The sequence below is a fragment of the Callithrix jacchus genome, chromosome 15 (genome assembly GCF_049354715.1).
Source record: "Callithrix jacchus isolate 240 chromosome 15, calJac240_pri, whole genome shotgun sequence".
Lineage (NCBI taxonomy): Eukaryota > Metazoa > Chordata > Mammalia > Primates > Cebidae > Callithrix > Callithrix jacchus.
Window position 1 is genome coordinate 98553462 of NC_133516.1, and position 21462 is coordinate 98574923.

At 40.4% G+C, this 21462-nt stretch overlaps 1 protein-coding gene and 1 long non-coding RNA gene across 2 annotated transcripts in view; one reads left to right on the forward strand and one right to left on the reverse strand.

The window, feature by feature from the left end:
* Positions 1-4483, reverse strand: part of LOC128929785 (uncharacterized) — a 104802-nt gene extending 100319 nt beyond the window's left edge. Inside the window, exon 1 of the mRNA XM_078352269.1 lies at positions 3686-4483. Coding sequence (XP_078208395.1) covers positions 3686-4340 — 655 coding nt within the window. The 5' untranslated portion in view covers positions 4341-4483. The remainder of the gene's footprint in view (positions 1-3685) is intronic.
* A 905-nt stretch (positions 4484-5388) lies between these two features.
* LOC144579613 (uncharacterized) overlaps positions 5389-21462 on the forward strand; it is a 133563-nt gene continuing 117489 nt past the window's right edge. Inside the window, exons 1-2 of the long non-coding RNA XR_013527714.1 lie at positions 5389-5981; positions 6809-6880. This is a non-coding gene — a long non-coding RNA (uncharacterized LOC144579613). The remainder of the gene's footprint in view (positions 5982-6808; positions 6881-21462) is intronic.

The window sequence follows — 21462 nt, forward strand, 5'->3', positions numbered from 1 at the left end:
GTCATCAAACGTGAAAACAAGAAGGGAAGGGGTCATCACTTTGTAATGCCATTTTGCCCAAGTAACAAACCATTGTTTTTATTTTCATAAACCTACATTATAAAAATTAAGTAAACTCTATGAAAGCCATGATTTTTCCTGATTACGTTTTAAATTTTGAGCATAGCTAGCATTTAAAATTTCTTGATATTTATTCTCCAATGAGGTAATAAACATTTTCAAAGTACTTCCAAAATGGTAAAATACTACATCAAAGTTAGCTCTATGCCTCCTTTCCTTACTTAGCAGTGAGGTCCTACTGATTACACAGGAGAATGGAATTCTACTTTGTCCCTTCTCCTAGGAACAGGCAACTTTTTTTTTTTTTTTTTTTTTGACATCTGACATGCACAAGAGCACATAGAACCCTCTCAATAAATATTCTGCCAAAGAATATTGAAAAATGGCTTATACTGGAACATGATGCCCAATGGAAATACACTACCAATATATATTTTGTGTTAAAAAAAATCATTCTCTTAATCTGAAGGCCCTGTGGACCTACCAATTTTCTAGCAGCAATAATGACTTACAGAATGTCACCAAAATACATTTTATGCTCTTCCACATCAGTCTTGATCAGTTAGCACCTTTCCTGTCAGAGGAGTTCAAATTGGAGTGCAAAGTCCTGGGGCATGTGCTGAGATTCTACATTAGAATCCATACTTCCATGGACTACAGAAGAAATTAAACTCTTATTTATTTTTTATCTCATGCTTTTAAATTTTGTTTTTGTCAATATATGATTTATAATAATAAATAATATATCTATGCAATGGTACATTTTTTCTTTTTTTGGTAGACATAGTGTATCTCTATCTTGACCAGGTTGGTCTCAAACTTGTGGTCTTGAACTCCTGGCCTCAAGCAGTCCTCCTGCCTTGGCCTTCCAAAGTGCTGGGATTATAGGTGTGAGCCACGATGTCTGGCCCAGTGGTGAATTTTTAGAATTTTTAATGTGTACATAAATATCTATACATGCTCAAATATGTTACTGATAGCAATGTGTGATCTAAAAGTTTGAAGACTATAGCTCTAAATACTTCTGTTCAGCTAAGTGTAATTCAGCAAAAATATCTTGTGACCATAAAAATATGAAGAATGTTTTCCTATGGTTGGAGTTTGGGGATAAGAGTGGGGAGTAGGCTGGTCTTTTCTATTTTTCACAAAATACTTCTACTACCAAATAATGCCCAACACTTCACTCTGTAATTAAATATAGCACCTCCTGTTGACTTTTTTTCCTTTTCACAAAGGAGCAACAGTGAAATACTAAAAAAGTTTTTTGGTTTTCCCTCCAATTCCCTCTTGTCTCTGAAGTTCGTATTTGGAGGGAAGTATCAAATTACTCAAAACCTGCGCTGGGTATTAAACGTCCTAGGTTTAAGTTCCTTCTTCATTGTCATTCTGTGCAATATGGAGCAGGCTATATAATTTTTCCCTGACTCGTTTCTCTTATGGGTAAACTAGAGACAGTAATACTTAGCACCGTCCTCATAGCAGTGTAATGTGGATAAAGAACATTTTGTTCCTTCTGTCAACTAAAATAAACTGCCGTTAATATAACCTTTGATATTATCTTTTTAAAATGCTGTGATTGGGTGGGCTCCATGGCTCATGCCGGTAATTCCAGCACTTTGGGAGGCCGAAGAGGATGGATCACCTCAGGTCAGGAGTTCAAGACCAGCTTGGTCATCATGGTGAAATCCCGTCTCTACAAAAACACAAAAATTAGATGGGCATTAGCTAATCGGGAGACTGAGGTGGGAGAATCTCTTGAATCTGGGAGGCAGCGGTTGCAGCAAGCTGAGATCATGCCACTGCATTCCAGCCTGGGCGACAGAGCAAGACTCCAACTCAAAAAATAAAAGTAAGTAAAATTTAAAAAATAAAATGCTGTGATTTTTATATGTTTCCTTTTACAAATGATTTTTCTTACAAAATAAACATCACATTCCTAAATGCCACTTTGTTTTCTGAACTTCTTAAACTTTTCTCTGATTTTGTTTCTCTTTCTCCCTCTTACATAGGAGTGCTTGCATGTACACACATACACACTCTTAACAACTTTCTGGTTGTGAGAGAAAAAACTTAAGACAGCATCAAGGAAATAAAAGGGGAATTGAAATACGTTCTCTTATTCAGGTTTCCTTTAAGTTTTAAAGCTACATACCTAGGCCTTAAAACTGTAGTGTTTATGTGATCTCCAAAATGTTTGTATTTAAGAATAATTCACTGACTCTTAAAACGGAAGGAACCCTAAGAAAATATCTAGGCCTAAGACAATGTCTGGCACATGGTAGATGCTGAATAAAAATTTAATTGAGGGAATGTGGAAAAGCTGCTTATTTTAATCTTAAAACCAAAATCAAAAGCAACTCTGAGCATTGGAGAGGTTAAGTAACTTGCTCAAGATTGCTCAGCTGGTTAAAGAGTTTAATCTACAATTTATTCCTTCTAATTTCCAGCTTTGGTTTCTTTCCACCAACCTGTTGACTTTATACTGAACTGTCAAATATAATCTGCCGAAGATGCGTTGTTGAAAAAATAATCAAAGACCAGTCCTGAAAGTCATCATGTCCAAAAGTCATGCAACGCATAATGTTCACATGAGATGTGAAGTATGTAAAGAATCGTATATTTTTATGTCTAATATGCAAAATATAAATGTTGTATACATTGAATCAAAAGGTCTCTTTTGAAGGCTAAGCGTCAATAGCTTATCTTCCATGACTTATTTTCCCTTATAGCACACTGTGCATGTCCGCACAGGTGATGGCAGTACTCTGAGCAGATGCGAGTCGTTTGGCTATTTCAGCGCGGTGTTGATTGTTTTCAGCAAAATTATCTTTGCGTGTTGTTATGTTGATTTTTTTTTTAAATTTACCCACGAATGAGGCATGAACAACCTCAATGCATTATAGTCCTGATAAACTTATCGGCACTATTTTGGCCTATGTGATAGCTAACCCATTGACAAAAGAAATCCAAGCCGATAAAAGCGTTTCTTGGCCACTTTTTGGCCGGGTCAGACTGGAAAATCGAAACACAACGCAGGCCTCTTCCATGGGGCACCGAAAGGCAGCGATGAAAAAACCCCCTCACTTCCATATCCAGTGGAGTTGTAGTTTATTACCATAACCCTCCCAAGTCAAAAGGACACCAGTTCCAAGCCTTGCAACTTGCTGCAGACGGGGGTTTTCCCCTTTACCCCACTCCGCTGGGCTCCCCTACCTGTCCTCTCCTACTGTCTACAGGTCCCGAACATTAGAAAACAGAGAATGTGATGATCTTTGTGTGTCTCTGTGAAATGTGTGTATGTGTGCGTGTGTTTGGGTGTAACGGGCCTGCTGTTTGGCTGCGCGGCCTGTCCGTTACGGCGCGGGCCAATGGCAGGCTGCCTTATATAAAATGAGTGTTTTCAGTCTCTCCGGCTTGCATGTACTGTATGTGGAGCAGTGTACAGTGAAGCGGAGGCAGAGCGGCTCCGCGAGCTCCTCTGCACTTTCCCATAGACAGACCCTGACTGGCCGCCGAGGGCGAGCCACACACACGCCCTGACGCCCCGGCGAGCCCGCGAGGTAGGCGCCCCCCAGCCCCAGCCCTCCCCGGGCGCGCTCCCCTCACTTTCTGTTTTCCTACTCACTTGCGAGCCGCCGGGCTGCAGCCCCAAGGACTCCGCGGCAGGAGCAGCGGCGGCGGCAGCCGGTAGGGTGGACTTGAGGAAGACGGAGGGAACCCCGCGCGTCCGGAGCCGCCGCCGCCGCCGGCCCGCCGCCCGGACACTTTCCCCCTCCGCCAAAACTTTGGGTCGGAAGAGGTCGGGGGCGAGGGTCGCGGCGGCCGCGCCGGCGGGGGCCGGGGGGCGGGGGGCCGGGAGGCAGTGCCCTGCGAGCGGGAGGCTGGGGGCCGGGCCGGGGAGTAGTAGGCCAGCCGGTGCCAGGCTGCGTTTGCAAGCAGCACCTCTCGGCACACAGGCAGCGCCGCCCGAGAGGGGCACGGGCGCCGGGGCGCGGGCTGGAGCGGCCCCAGGAAAACAACAACGGAGCCCTCACGCCGGCGGGCGGCTCGTGGCCGCCCGGGGAGCCCCAAACTTCATCTCGGCGAAAGTACGTGGAGCCCTGCCTGGTCTCGGCAGCCGGGGAGGTGGGGCCTGGGGAGCCGGGGCAGGGGAGGAAGGTACGGGGAGCCAGCCTTCCGTGGATTGATTGAACGTTTCGTGTGCGTTGGTGACCGGGAACAGCAGCCCAGTCGCCCGTTCCTCTGGAGAGTTGGGGTCTGGGTGTTCCGGCCCCGCACATCGGTGCCCTCTCGCCCCCCACCCCTTCCCAAATGCGCGGCGAGTAGAGAAAGTGCTGCTTTAGTGCCAGAGTAGCCTGGAGGAAGAATAGGGGGAGAGGGGGAAGAGGGCGAGGGAGAAGGGGAGAGAGAAGCGGGAGGGAAGGGGGGGGAGAGGGAGACGGAGAGAGAGGGAGAGAGAGAGAGGACGGGAGGGAAGAGAGGAGGGGGAAGAGGAGGAGGGAGGCTGTGTCAGGATTTTGCTTGAATGTGGGATTATGTTGTGTCAATAAGTTTAAGGTGGAGAGAGCGAGGCTGAGGGTGGTGGTGGAGGGGAGGAGGAAGGCCTTGGCCGTTTAAAGTCTTATTTCTGAAGGTAAGTTACGGCTTGGCATGGTCGCGATGACAGAAAACTTGCAGATCCTTTATCCGGGGATGGGGTCGATGCCTCTAGAAAGAGCTCCCCAGCCCTCTTAAGCCACACTCGTGTAACACTGTTATTTGCTGCGATCCGGGTCGCTAGTAAATTACAGAAATCAGACTGGAGGTTTCTTTTCCTCCTCCACCTCGTCTCGCTCACTCAACCTCAGACATTTATTATTATTTTTTATTTATTTTTTGGTATTGTATGAAACTTAACATAACTGAGACCGAACCCGAGTCCTGTAATTTACAAGGACCCTGAATCCCAGAATCTGGAACACGTTTATGTGTGAAATAACCGCGATCATTTCTGCTAAATGAGGAAGGTAAAACGAAACGATGCAAAAAGCTAAGACACAACATGTACGACAGGGGGGGGAGAGGGAGAGACAGAGAGAGAAGCTATTTTTTGCTTTCCTTTCTGTAGGAAGGAAAATAAAGCGTGCATTCCCCTTCCTTCCCGGTGTTTAGGGTCTAGTCGATATTTTAACTGTCTGAGGACAAATTAGTCCAGGTGGATCTTGTTGAAAAGTTTCGCGAGGTGGGGTGGAGGTGGTGGGGGGGGCGAAGGGGAAGGTGGGTGGAGGTTGTGGGGGATGGGGACGGAGCGAGCTCTGCCTCTGCTAATGGTCATTGGCCTGGGGCTTTGAAACCATTGCCTGTCCTGCTAATGACACGTCCAGTTCTCTTCTCCTGGCCACGGACGTGGGGCTGCTGTTCCTGGGGTGGCTGACTGGGACTGGGGTACTTTCCCCGCACGGGGAGGGACGTTCTTTGCCATCCCCTGGGGTTGCCCACTCGCGGTGTGGGGGCCTCCACGCGGCCCCGCGCCCCTGCGCGCCGCCACCACCTCTGCTCGAGCGACTTTTGTAGGCAGCTAGCGACCGAGGGGCGCGGGTGTCCCCGGCGCGGACGTCCCCGCGTGGCCACCGCGAGTCCAGCCCCACGCGTTCTGCGCTGCGCGGTCCAAGCCCAGAATGGCAGCGCGGGGCCGGGCGCCGGTGGTGCCTCCCTGGGGGGCAGCGGAGACTGAGGCAGTGGCGGCGGGATCTTCGCAGGGGCCCGCGGGAGGAGGAGGAGGAGAGGGAGAAGGAGGAGGGGAAGGAGGAGGAAGAGGAGGAGAGGGAGGCGTTTTCTGCCCAGACCGCCGCCAGTTCGATCAGGCACGGGCACGGGGACACCCCACTCGTTGCTCCTCCGTTATGGAAAGGTGTTTAGCAGACTTTTACGCCCGGAGTGTGGTATTTGCACTTCATTTTTTCCTCCCCCCTCTTTCCCAAAGCAAGATGGACTCTATTCCCTTTCTCTTTCTCCCTCTGCCTCTGCCTCTGTCTTGTCAGCCTTTAAGATCGACATTTTGTACTAAGATGCAAACTTGATGGTGACCAGCAACAAAGCCGGGGTGGGATCCCTCGCTCTCTTCCTCCCTCCTTGTTTCCTCGCTCCCCCCACTCCGACCTCGCAGCCCTGGTGGCCCTGCACTTGCCGCTGTGGGCTTTGGCAAATACGTTTTCCCCGGTCGGTTCCGATCTCCTATCTAGGGATCGTGACCTGGGCTGGGTGTTTGGGAGAAGGCTGTGGCCGCCCAAGTCTGAAAGGCTGCGATACCTGGACCCGCTGCCGCCGTGGTGGCACCTCCTGCCGGCTCCTGGGCTAGGCGAGGCTCGGGCTGCCCATCGATCCCTTGATTTGCTTACTGGTATATTTGTCCTGGGGGCGACGATCACTTGCGCAAGTTGATGAATGATCGCGGTGTGGGTTTTACCTTTGCAGAATGGATCAACTTTCTGCTTTATACATATGGGGAGTAGGAAGCGAGAGTGCTAGAGACACCCTAGAATGCCAGCTGGGCTGCCCCCAGTCTCTGCCCTTTGAATACAGGGAGCGTCTTTGCCTTTACTGTTCCCACAGGTCTCCAGTAGAGGGGTGGTAGAGAGAGGGGAAGGGTTACTGGGAACTGGACTCCTGGGTGTTGGTACCCTTTCTTCGTAGATGTTACAGGACTTGGGACTGTACTATTGTAAAGCCCTACCATACTGATGATGTACCTTTATTTGATACTTTATAGGTCACTATCATATGACAAAGGCTTTGCGGCAGTTCATCTTCCTCCCTGTGTACTTTCCATTTGCCTCCCTGGGTAAGTATGCAGATTCTTCATACAGGGAAGCTGGATGATTTTGTTCACATAGGTAGATGCTTTATTGGGATTACAGCACCCCCAGAAACCTTGTCTCGCTGAGTTTCCCACAGCATAAGTCAGTTTATGATTCTTAGTGTTTAGAATTCAGCTGTGGGTTATTATTAAGATAATTTAAAATGTTCATTTCGTATTCATCTACAAGTAATTGTCATTTCAAAACTTATTTTCAAATAGGCATTTTAATTTATAATGAAATTTTACACAGCTTTGAAGGTCTAATAAATTTAATGCCAGTCAATACTATAGAAACATTGCAGTGTATGAGTGGAAAGAATTATTAAAAACCCGAGGAGGCATTGTGTAGAAGGCCCCTTTAATCACGGAGACTGGCGTTTGCTTACTCTCTCAAGTTCTCTTTCTTGAGTAACCCGTGGTGTTTGTAACAGTTACTTTTGGGGTGGAGAAAGGTGGGGTTGGCAGGGTAGTAAGTCTAGCGTTTAGTGCACTGGTTTGATTCAAAACATCATCATTCCTTTCAAAACGTACATGTTTGGCGAAATTAGGAGCAATTCGGTGGCCTGTGAATATCATAAACAATGATCTGTTGTTAAGTGCCTTTTTCAGATATATGACTCCCAAATGGAAAAATCTGAAAATATGTGTGGGACAGTAAGTGTGTGGAAAATTTGTGAGAGGTAACTTTGTGGGTGAGAACTGAGGGTTTATAGAGCATTTGAAAGCAGCACAGTGAGCCCATCTGCAGAAAACCACCTTGCAATTTTGCTCCTCCATTGTAAAGGAACATCCCAGGTACTCTGAGTTGATGTTTGGAAATTAGTAATAAATTGTGTAAATAAACTGTGATGCTTTATAATATTACCATAGTGAAATTAGAGATTGTATTTTGTGAATGAAAATGAACTTGAACTTAAATTTTTCCATGAAAGAAAATTTAGAGACCTCATCTGTGGCATTTCCTAGATCGCTGGGATACTGCGTACATTAACAAAATTGCTGTCTTACTATTAAGAGGAATTGAGTTAGGTCGGGCACGGTGGCTCACGCCTATAATCCCAGCACTTTGGGAGGCTGAGGCAGGCGGATCACCTGAGGTCAGAAGTTCAAAACCAGCCTGGCCAACATGATGAAATCCTGTCTCTACTGAAAATACAAAAATTAGCTGGGTGTGGTGGCACACATCTGTAATTCCAGCTACCCAGGAGGCTGAGGCAGGAGAATCACTTGAACTTGAGAGGCAAAGGTTGCAGTGAGCCGAGATCGTGTCTCTGCACTCCAGCCTGGGTGACAGAATGAGACTCCCTCCCAAAAAGAGGAGTTGAGTTAGAGGACTGGACCTTTCTGGAGGTGTCCATTTTGGTAACAAAATATACTTTCATATTATTGAGGACTTTAGATGATCTGTATAAGTTTTGCATCAAACTTTTTTTATGGAATATAAATATTGCATTTCTGCTAATAATTAGGTGGTTTGTTTAATTAGAAGCCTCAGAACATGTCACATATATAACAGGCCATTTGGAGTGGTCAGAATGAGAAGGTTCTGTAAGACGAATTTAGTGCACACTAAAATACATGGATTTCATTGTCTTTGAGATTTTTATTTGAAAAAGTTTCACTTTTGGCAAGAGTCTTCAAAATGCATTCCTGATTACTAAAGAACACCACATTTATACATGTTAGGCACATTATTTTGTTCCTTGCAGCAAACTTTTAATATCACTTTTTTCCCCATGGAAATGTAGTTGACCAATTCAAAAACTAATATGGGAAGTTAGTCATACTGAGAATAAACGTCTGATAAGTACTTGTATTTCTTTCAGATATCAAGTGACTACTTCATTTAAACAATATTTTCAGGAACAATCTTGGTCTTTGAAGTCAGTGAAGTAGTTCTGATTGTGTAGATCTTGTCATAGTGATCTAAAGAAAGTCATTTTGACAATGAATTACCAGTTATTGTCATCTAAAATGTATTTATTAGATTTGAGGGTTACTTATCAAAGTAAATTTTTGCTTCTGCATTTCCAAGTGTTTCCACACTTCCCATTTTATTACTCTGCGTCTCTGTTAGGTTCTGAAACTGAAGCCTTAATTTGCATTTCACATTTAATGCTAGCTATGGAAAAGGTAGCTCATCTATATTGTTTCCTAATGTTACCTCTTTGAGGTACTGTGGCAGTTTTAGTTAGGAAAAAAATATTTTCCTGGAGTCTTAGATATTTTTAAAAATTTGTAATTTTTGAGACATTAAAAAAAATCTATATTTATCTTTGTATCCAACATTTTTTTAAAAGTTTAAGGTTTAAGAATTTTTGAGATGGCTGTGCTTTTAACATATTTTGAAAATCTTATATATCACACCTTTGACCTTATAGATCTGACTTTTATATTTAATCCATTAAAACATTCATTTAGACATTGAATTTAGAACATGTCTTTGAATAAAAGCAAGGATGCACATATAATTACAGTTGGCTCATGCCGTAAGTAACGATGTAGTTGGTAAGTTTTCTCTATGTTGTAAAAATAAGGAAAGAAGAATAGGTCTGAAAATGTTGTGCAACCCATGAAAATCTAACTCAGTAGCTAAGTCATACTTTTCAGTAAAATTACAGACAGTTTCTAATTATTAGTCATTAGTCAGCATGCTAACAGTGTATGTTCTACTGCATTTCATAAAGAACACGGGCAAAAGCAGGGGCTATATTTTTAAGTAGATCTTGTCATGAATGCCAATTACTTTTATATTAGAAGTCTTTAATAGAAATAATAAAGGCTTCACAGCTTTAGACTACTAAAAAGAAACTTTTTGAAAACAGTTTCATTACAGATGTGCCCTTTTGCTGTAGCACAGGAAGTTCTTGAAATTATTATTAGTTTATCTATATCTAATAATTAGTGTAATACACTAATAATAATAGTGTATTTATATCTAAAATATAAATACATTTTAGATGCCAATAACTGGCAATTCATTGTCAAAAGTACATAAAATGTTTGCAATTGTTATATCAAGTACGCCAAATTTCTAAATTTAGGCATTAATTTTAACATATTACATTACCACCAGCGTGGCATACTTGTGCTTTAAGATTTAAACTTAAGCAGGTGCTTGACTGAAGAAGATGCTCTTCTTGAACTTGTAGCTTGAAGTCCATCTCATTGTTTAACATTTCACCACTGAGGGTACCTTTTGAAATGGGCCTGGGTGGTATCTGTCCTGGATTTTTAGTCAGATTGCTTCTTGTCACTGCAAAAGAAAAACAAACCCAACTTCACTAAAGACATTGTATGTAATCTTACTGCTTTGTTTTTATCATGTGTCCCAGGGAAATGAGATACAGGCAGTCCTCAAGCTACACTGAGAAACACTGCTGTGAAGGGGAGTAGTAGGTAAAGAGAAAGACTGAGACTGAATGGAGGTTCTTCCAGCTTGAAGATTCTGTGACTGTCATTCAGTCACTGGGTGTTGTACTACCTCAAGGGCAGTCATCACATACTGTGTCGAATTGAAGATATTTCTGTATTTTAAGTCATACCTGTGGAAAGCACTTTTTGATTACAACTTCACCCAACATTCGAATGTGGTATTATCCTTTAGAAGGCAATTATATTTCCTTGAAATGCCAGTACGTTATTTTAAAACTGCACAGATATACCCAGAAAATCCTCATATATTAATGGGGATTGTTTTCATTTTTTTTTTCTTTCAAGGAAGCAGGTAAGGAATTGAAATAAGTGCCAATTACATGAGAGAATGCAAAAGAAGGCAAGCCAGTAAGGAATTTCATCTAAAAGTATATATAAATAGAAGATGAGAGAATGAAAGACTTAAAAGATTAAATGTAGACCGTGAAACATTAATATAAGTACCAAAATGTAAACTTAGTAAGTTAAAATATGTAAATCAGCTTAAGAATATAGGTAGCGAAGTAACTTCAGATAATGAGAAGGTATGTATGAAATACAAAGTTACAGACAAGGTGTGGTGGCTCATGCCTCTAATTCCATCACTTTGGGAGATGGAGGTGGTCGTATCACCTGAGGTCAGGAGTTTGATACCAGCTTGGCCAACATGGTGAAACCTTGTCTCTACTAAAAATACAAAAATTATCTGGGTGTAGTGGCAGGTACCTGTAATCCCAGCTTCTCAGGAGGCTGAGGCAGGAGAATCCCTTGAACCTGGGAGGCAGAGGTTGCAGTGAGGTGAGACTGCACCACGGCACTCCAGCCTGGGCAACAGAGTGAGACTCTATCTCAAAAACAAAACACAAAAAACCCCCACAAAGTAACAATTAATGAGAATGAAATTTAAAAAAATTTAAAATATTTTAAAATGTTGATTAAATAATTAAATCAATAGTGAAACATGGTCCTCAGATGAAGAGTTCAGGGAATAAAACAGAAAATCCTGGAATGGAATAACTGAACTCCTAAAAAAGAACATACAAGGTTGCATTTTTTTGTAATATGAATAATTAAATAAAAGACCAATAACTTACTTTAAAGGGGAAATAAGAATGGGGATAAAATTATCGAAACAACTGTATTTCTCAAACACTTTTGACTGAGGTATATTATAAAAAATACCCTTAACACCCCATTCCACCTGAAAGAACTGCAACAAGTTTTCTGAAGCAGAACAAAGTGTAGTGCCCTCTGATATTTTCTGTTCCTAACTAATCTTTATAAATCCAATCTGTTTCAAGTCATTTTATTAAACAAAAAATACTAGGTATTATCTACTTAATTAATTTCATGACCTATAGTTTGAAAATCACTGACCTAGAGTGCTTGCTAGCCTTCTTAGAAATGGAGGTCTCTAGGCCTCATCTTTTGGTATTCTTATTCAGTGTTTGTGGGGTGGGTCCATGGAGTTTAGATTTTAGCACATATAGCAGGTGATTCTGAAGCAAGTGGGAGGTCCTCTGACTGGCTTCCAGAAACCTTGGCATGAAGGACAGATGGCTCAAGATTGGATGGGAGTCATGCTCTGAATGTGGTACTGAAGTTTGTTGATTTATGGGGTGCTTTCATCTTTACCATTCTTTGGCTGTATTTCAGTCAGCATGTTTGCAATACTGAGAAGGCCCTCCTCACCCTCTGTACATGCTCCTGTAGTAGGACGTGCAGTACAAGGAGCAGAGGCTCTACCACCAAAGAGCTCTAGGTGCCACTCCTGCTGCCTCTGTTTATTAGGTGAGGGACTCTGAGCATGTTGCCTCACATCCCTTAAACTTTCATTCTCATATGTGCACAATGGATATGGTAATATTTATTATGCAACAGTACAGGGATTACACAAGACAGTAATAAATGTAGGACCCTTATTCACAGTCAGCACTCAATAATATAGTCTCTGTTTTTATACTTAAATCTCATCTTGCCCTGTCTTCCACTGTTTGAAATTTCTCAAAGCCTTTTAGGGTTTTTCCCCCCTTCAAGTGATTCTCACCTCTAGTTATCATGAAACATTGGTATATTTTTAACTAGACATGAGGTGCTGGACAAGTAATTTGTTAGGGAAGGAAAGAGTAACTAGAAGGAGAAAAGCCAAGCAAAGCTGAGGCATGCCACAGTAAAGTACAGTGCTTTTCAGGTTTGGGGAATGATTTTCCCACCTCTTTAAAAAGGCAGAGTATCGGACAAGAGACAGCTCTTTTCAGATTTCAAGGTACTTAGTTGTCAGCACAGGGCATTTTCCCTGGTGACTGATAGACACTAGAATGTCTTAGAGTATCAGTCTCAAACATTCTCCCATCAAGACCTATGTATAATCCCAGCCCTTTGGAGGCTGATGACGGAGGATTGCTTCAGCTTAGTAGGTGATTGAGACCAGCCTGGACAACATAGTGAGACCTTGCCTTAACTAAAACTAAGGACAAATTAGCTGGGTATCGTGGTGTATGCCTGTAATCCCAGCTACTCGGAGGCTGAGGCGGGAGGATCACTTGAGCCCACCAGGTCGAGGCTGCAGTGAGCCATGATCATGCCACTGTACTCCAGTCTGGGTGAGAGAGCAAGACTGTGTCTCAGAAGAATCAAAATAAAAACACGTGACCAATGTGTACATATGGGACATCCTGGTTAACAGACATAGATAAATCATGCTTTGGGTTTTATAGGTAGTTCACAGTGTGATAGAGTCACTCCTTTAGAAAGAAATCGAGAAAGCTTATCAAAATGCAAGCAAGAATGGTGTTATAAGAAAATTTTGAATATACTTAATATACACATGGAAATTATGGTACTTTAACTGTTCTAATTACTTGGGACACTCCTCATAAACAAAACTTATCCTTGTGTCAAGGCATGGAGATTGAGGAGTTTTACATATGTAGTGTAGCGCATTGCACAAAATTACATTGCACACAATTGGCACTTGAAAAGAGGGACAAGAGATAAATGGGGAGTATGTCAAATCCCTGAAATCTCAAACAATGTGAAAACCAAAAGCTAGGGAAATGTAAAGAAAGTACAGAAGACTACAGGTGTCAGGGTTTTCAAGTGGTACTGTCTTACTCAAATATACATTGACTCTGACACAAAAATTTGTCTAAGTAGTCTCAACAACCATTAAATTTATTTGAATAAATTAAAGTTAAGTGACTTCGGCGTTTCCTAATTTTTAAGGTTATATTTGCCAGGAATATCTTCCTGCTTTGCTAAATTTTAATTTGGTATACATTTTTGATCTCCGGTAAGTTAATAAGCTCTGTGTATTTTGAAAACGCCTTTGTACTTTGATGTAGCAGTATTGAAAATGGATTCACAAAAAAAAAAAAAAAAAAAAGGTTTTTTTCCTTCAAAAGTGTGGTGTCAAAACTCATTTGGTAGCAAAACCTAACCCAGACTGTCATGCAGTTGTTTAAAGTAGTTTTCAAGCCCTCTTAAAATATTCACATATTTTGCTGGAAATAATAGTATTGCTTAATTGTGAAGTATTATCCTAGATCTCTCTAGGAATGTTATGTAATATATGTAATATGTACCATTTTGCCTTTTTAAACCCCACAAAGATCTAAATCCTGAAGCACATCGGAACCTAAGGGTTTTAAATAAGGGATTGTGGTCCTATTGCATTAACTTCCTTGGTTGGTAGAGTGAATTCTCTGATATTCCTAACCACTTAACCCAGTGAAAAATTACTTTGCTAACTTCGATCGCTAATCGTTGAACAATTTAAGTTCCTTGCAAGCTAGCAAATCACGGAAGATTTTTTAACATTATATATTACCTCAGTCAAACTTGTCTGCGGAAACCCTGCGGTTCCAAATGTACGGGTGTAGGGCCTAAGAGGGTATAAAGTCAGGTAAGCAAAACGGTAGTCATTGATTGACATTATGTGTACCATCTAAGTTGTGCCAAGTGAAAGCCTTCTGGGTAAGGAAAGCTTAAACCCACGCAGAACCTGGTTAGTTCACATTTCACTGAACCTCTTATATTCCATTTTGACGCGATGATTCCTTTGCTGTTATTTTTAGTTTTATTAAACAGATACACACTAAAACCTGCATAACATTTGAAACCTCTACTGTGTTGAATGTTTCCTACGTAATGTTGAACAAAATTCAGGCTACTTTCATTAATTGTTTACTGTTATTAGAGGTTATATTTCCTTTATTATATTGCCACCTGCACATGTTTTTTCCCCCATCTATCAGGAAAATAAAAATAGAAAGTGTTTTCTGTAATTTAGTCTGTTCTCAGGTGAGAATGTTTTCAGGTTATATTGTTTTATAGAGGTTCTAGATAGCTTTTATTTTCAATAATAATTATGAAATGTTCATATCTTGCCTTTTAATTTCCTCTAAAACTACTTTAGAAAAAAGAAAACTATGTCATGGGGGAGAGTCTATATGACACTCTAGAAATAAAGTAATAGCTTTATCTGGTTTGTTATGGTAAGACTTAAATCAGTCTTCATTTGATATAGACTGAAATTGTTAATGCTAAAGAATTGTTTATTGATAGGACTTTCATTATTTATATGACTAGGTTCCTTGGTGTAGGAAAGCCACAGATTAAGTAATTCAGAGGGATTCTTATTAGCAATGCTGATTCTTTTAATATTAAAAATACTGACTTGTTTTTCAGCTTTCAGTGTACCTCTCAAAACTCACCCAAGTGTAGAGTTCTCAGGGACTGCAGAGGGAAGGTGGTGGAGCATGGAACAAAATGAGAAAATAATTCTTTACATCCAGCTGTCAGACTTTGATTATCTTTTGAGTTACTGAAATTATCACTTTCTTTCTTCCCTCCCAGGTTTCCCTTCCTTCCTTTTTCTCACTCCTTTCCTTCTCTTCTTCTCTCTCATCTCTTTTTTTCTCTCTCAGTCTAACGTATTTGGTAATGTGCATCCGTGATACTGCATACAAATATTTTAGAATGGGAATATGGAGTTGACATTTCCTTTTTTAAAACACTTTTGTTTGAGTTTAAAGATCTATTTGTAGTTTTTGAGTCTTGTTGGTATTTATCACTGCCCATGTAAAAAATTATGGGTAAGTGAGCTTGAGACTTATACACATCCCGACATACAAAAGTATCGATTAGGAAGGGATTGTAAATAACCTTTAGCAGGGCTGTGTGAAATAAAGGCACCGGTTGTTTTTATGAAAATAATGGAAATAAACTCCTTATCCAAACATTTTTTGTTTTAGGTTAATAGAACGACTACACAATTTCGTTTAAACTTCAGGAAAGTCGAATGCAGCCTTTCGAAGTTTCCCACATGGTATTTGACACTGGGAGGAAAGGAGAAATGCAGTCTGCACCGAGGGCTGCCTGATGAGGCGCAGTTTTGTTTTTACTACTGTATTTTTCACAACCTCTTTCTGATGAGAAATACCTGATTTTAATGACAAGGAAACTAAGTCTCAGGTTGAATAACTTGTCTGAGGTCACACAGCTAGTGAGTGATCATGCCAGGCTTAGACTGCCTGTCTGCAGTGCCACAATCTCCTGAGGCTTTTTCTATATTTACCTGCTGTAAGGGCCAAATTCCAAGAACTTAAAAATGAACGGTTTGGGCCAACTTTTAGCTAAGCATTCTCCCCAATTTTTTTTTTAATACCAGAAGAGAAGTATTCATTTTCAAGTGATAAGGTTGAAACTCTGTACTTTATCACTTCTGAGGAAAGTTAGTGAAAAAATCTCTGACATTGGGCTTGTACATTTTCATCTGTAAGATCATTGTCAAAGACTAACCCTTTGTTTATAAATTTAGTATATGACGTTTAGTCGGCTCTCTTTCTAGTTGGTCTATCTAGTATAGAAATGTCTTGGGCAGCTGCTATTTTTAATATTTATTAATTCTTCTGGTGTATCAGTAGAAATGATTTGTTCTTTCATGAGAAGTTGAGTTTTCTTAGCTGAATATTCTATGATGTTTGTGCTCTGGTTCTTTTTTTTCTTTTTGAGGCAGAGTCTCGCTTTGTTGCCCAGGCTGGGGTGTAGTGGCATGATCTCTGCTCACTGCAACCTCTGCCTTCTGGGTTCAAGCTATTCTCGTGCCTCAGTATGCCAAGTAGCTGAGATTACAGGTGTGGGCCACCACACCCGCCCAATTTTTGTATTAATATTTTTAGTACAGACAAGGTTTTGCCATGTTGGCCAGGCAGGTCTTCAACTCCTGGCCTCAACTGATCCTCCTGCCTCAGCCTCCCAAAGTGCTGGGATTACAGGCATGAGCCACCACGGCCAGCCTGTGCTCTGTACTTTTTAATACTTAATCAGTGAATATACTTTACTAAAGAAATGAACAGTATAACATGGATAGTGTTATAAAATGGTTAGTTCTGACATTTGCTTTCAAAGGCAGTTTCATATTAGTGGAAAAATTAATAAGCAGATTCATGGCCTTCACTTCAGAGTGCCTGATTAAACATGAATCAGATATAGGGTCAGTCAGCAGTTCTAATTCATCAGTTTAGGAAGTGATTTAAGGGTGCTTTTTATTTTACGTAAGGAACTTATTTCTGCTATTATAAGTGGAAAAGATTTCATAAATTACACTTTTGTGTAGAAGTAGCAAAACATTTATAAAATACAGCATAACATGGATTTTTGTACTAAGAGCCCGATTCATCTGAAATTAAAATCTTTGATCTTTGAAAATTCAGTAAAGTCAGAGCCTAATTCAGATATAGAAGATTAAAAGTTTGTTTTTTTTTTTTTAAACTGTCTTTTCTTTTTCCCTGATCCGTGAAACATGGAAATAGAATGTCTATTTTAGCAAATACCTTTTGTGGGTGATGGTCTTACTGAGAGTGTGCTCTTCCTGCATTGTTTTAGCTGGACAATGCTTTACAAACAAAGGTGCTGGTCTTCGGTTTGTCGTGTTTCATTCCCCCATAAAAAACACATTCATGTTGGTTGGTAAACCGAAATTCGTTTAAACTTTATGTCATTTAACACCTTTCTTTCTGCTTGTTATTTTTTTGGGGTGGTATTCGAAGAACATTTTCCAAATTAAATAATTAGGCTAAGAGTTGGTGAGGCTGGGGTAGCGGAAACTATTACCAGTTTTTTCAGCATTCATCGATTGAGTGCCTAAAGAATGCTAGTGCTTCACCTAGACTTTGCGGATATAAAGATGAATATGGACTAACCCTTGTCCTCAAAGCAAACGTGTTCCACTGGCTGGAAAAGGCTAGTAGATGTAAATATCTATCATATAAATTAATCTGTGCTAATGTTTTAAATAGCTATGGTATAAAATCGTGCTGAGTAAATACCTGAAAAACTGGCCAGTTCCAGCATAGGAGCTAGACGTTGAAATATAGGACGGGTTTCTTGCTGTGGCACTGTGTTTGCTTATTAAGTTTGTAAAACTAATTTGGCGTAAGCATTATAATGAATTTTTAAAAATCAGGCTTCTCACTATAATTTTATTTTTATTTAAATAGCAGTTGATCCTTTGGCTTCTGGTATCTTCAAAGGCTGCTGAGATTTTATGGATAAAGTTTTAAACTTACATTAAAATTATATTTCAGTCAAGTGTTTTGGACTTCCTTTTTATTTATTGCTACTAACGTTACAATATGTAATGACAGCATGATTGATGGAACCAAAGGAAATTGTTCAGTTATATAACGTCTAAAAGAGCATTCCACGTACACCAAATGATGTTAAAAGCACACTTAATAGATAGTAGGTTTGAGCTAGAGGTACAGGATACCAAATACATGCCAATAAAAATATTACTACTGTAGCTGATAGTTCTAGTTAAATAAATTATACTAATTGGGAGTATTTTAATAAGCATTCTAGCCCAAGTAGTAACACAACATGAGATTCCAAAAAAGTAAACATGTGTTTTCCGATCTTGAGGACTAATAGATTACAAATTATGCTCAGTGCTTCCATCAAGCAGGTTTTCGGTTTTGCAGGATATCTTCCACCTGTGCTTACAGTTGTGACTTCTCTCATGGTTTAGTAAGCCATGGACTGGAGAACACCCATGAAGTTGGTCCGTCTTCTCTTTTCTGCATAGTGATCTAGGTCTGGTCTTTCATTCATGACTTTTGTGTTTGTTACACTTCGGAATTTATGTGTTTTCGCTCAGCTTTACTTGTGGCCCTTATTTGCCTGGTCACTTTTGGACATCAGCCCAGTTTAGATGAAAACGTTGTCTGTGCTCAGTGTTCCAGATGCCAGTGTGTTTTAAAAACAAATACATTCCTAGGTGAAATCATAAAGAAGAAGCTGACCTGGGGAGAATTTTTTCATAAGTTCACATTAGTAATAACCCTAAATGTTTACGTTAAAGCACCAAAGGGAAATAGAGACACATGGAATAGCAACTGTGAGTCTGTCTTCCGTTCTTTGTCTTGGGGCTGTTTGACATCATGGAAGCACAACCATTTGGATCTTGTTATGTACCGGTCTTCATAGTAATAAGAAGTTCCTTTAAAGTTTTGTATGTGGACATGCATTTTTATCTCACTGGGTGCAGTATATGCTTAGACCTAGAGAACATGTTCAGATTGTTGTAAGATACACTAGGGTTTTCTTATGTTAATAATTTTCTACAGATAATCTCTGTATGAGTGATGCAAATTCGTACTTGTTTTTTATCGTTTTCTGAAAAGTTTTGAGGAATGGGATCCCACATGAGCACAGAGGTACATATTTGAGGACCTGGCCTCACACATACGATGATGTGTTTACTGCATAAGGAGCTGTAATCATGAATCAGTTGTTTCTTTAAATTTTTTTTAAATGTGACCTTATATGTCATTTCTGATCTATATATTTCAGAAACAACTAGATGGCTTTTAAGGCTAGTATATCCTTAAGAATTAGGATGATCTGTACTTTTCTTCATTCAATAGATGTTTTTCTGAGAAGTTTTGACTTAGTTTTTCAAACAGTTTTTCAAAATATATGTATATATTTTCATATGCTATAATTTCAGATTCCTCATTTTTATATTTAATGGATCTTCAGTTAGCAGTGGCTGTTGGTTTTACAGATGGAAGCTTTAATATTCCCAAGTCTCTGTATTAAGTAATCAATGGTCAGTAAAGTATACATAAGGGAGCTATGAAAAGGATCACAGGAACACAGTACTAATCATTTTGTGAAGAGGAATAAGTGGAGTCTTATTCTGTTACCCAGGGTAGGGTACAGTGGTGTAATCATAGTTCCATGCAGCCTCAAACTCCTGGGCTCAAGCAATCCTCTTGCCTCAGCTTCCAAGCTGGGACCAAAGGTGCATGCCACCACACCCAGCTAATTTTTATTATCTATTATTTCTTTGTCTCACCATGTTGCCCAGGCTGGTCTTCAACTCCTGGGCTCAAGTGATCCTCCTTCCTTGACCTCTCAAAGTGCTGAGATTACAGGTATGAGGCACTGCACCTGGTCAGAACAATGTTTAGTAAAGCAATAAACCACCCTTTATCGTAACTGTTTGTGTTACCTTTATTTTTTGCAACATATAATTATTGAGGACCCATAATGTATAAAGCTGGGTTAGGAGTTCTGGAGCTTGCAGAATAAAAAGGCAGCAGCTCTGGTCTCAGGCTATTTCTAATGTAATCGTGACATACATACACCAAATGTGAAATAGAGAGTAAACACGCCATAGTATCCTTGAGCTGCAGGGATGATGAGTATAGGGTGATGGGTGATTAGGGAGGGAAAATTGGGGTGGAATTCAACTTTGAACTTTGGTTGTATAGCTAGATATCTGGGAATCCTCTCAAAATGTTTACTTAATTTGTCAGAGAGAAAGCGGAGCCTGTGGAGGGCCCAGGCTAACTCCACCTACGCCAAACACCTTACCCCAAATGTGTGATTATTCAAGTCAGTGAGCTGCCAGACTTTTAAAGTGCTCTTCCCCTCAGTAAAAGAATTTGAGCATATATTCCTTGATGCATATACATTTCTTTATAAATTACATATACTGGGCTGTTAATATAGTATGTGTATAACAAAATATAAATAGTTTAGAAATTGAAAAAGATATATTGAATATAAATAAAAGTTTAGCATTTTCCTCTCACTCCAAGTGGACTATCTTGTTCATGTTTTTGGTGTATGAGAATCTCACTTTGGAGACCACTGGTCATTATTGAGCAGTGTCACACAAAATTTAGGTAAATTTCCTGACATCGGGGACTTTGTTTTGTTCACTGCCTTGTTTCTAGCATGGAGGACATGGTAGAAGTGCAGCAGAAGCTATTAAATGAGTATGTAGAATTAGACTGCTTGATAGGGATGAGAACAGTCTAGCTCAGCATGACAGATCTGGTAAGAAGTGGGACAAGTTTTGTTTACTTTTTTATCTTTCCTGCCTATAAAAGTACCTGCCACATAGTAGGGACTCAGGAAATGTTAGTTGGACAGTGTGTAGTTCAGCATAAGCGATCTGGCAGAGGCCATAGATTTATAGACGAGAAAAGTTAAATTCTAGAAGCTCCCCTAAAGCACGACAGCATATAGAGGTAGACTAGCTATGGGTAGGCAGAAAGATACAGCCCATGGGGGTCAAAATGGTAGCAAGAACATTTCTGAGGGACGGCTTTGCTGACCTCATATCTTAAAGCAAGAGCAGTGACTGTCTTAAGCAATAAGATCTGGATCTTACTCATCTTTGTATCTCGAGTCCTAGGATGCAATGTGGTAGTTGTCTAATCAATTTTTTGTTGAATTGAATTACTCTGTTTTATATTAATACTATGTACTGGGTATAGGAGACCCTGAGCCTGCTGGAATGGATCAGCATCAAGATCAGAGGCTTGAAAATTAATCCTGCTTTGAATGAAGCAAAGCCAGTGATTCTGGAATTATGTCATATGTAGGTAATGATTTTAAGCCCTGGAAGTTCTGCCCGTGTGGAGGTACTCTAGCCACCAAAACTGCCAAATCACATTATGTGTGTATTTATTTAAAGGTTGCTATTAACATCCTTTTATTTACATACTATCCATCAGGAATGTGGCGTTTATGATTGAACTATTTCATATATGCTGCTGTCCTGTTCTTTCTTCCCTCATCACTAAAGTTGGGCTATGCCTTGGATCACCCCAACCTATACTATTACAATT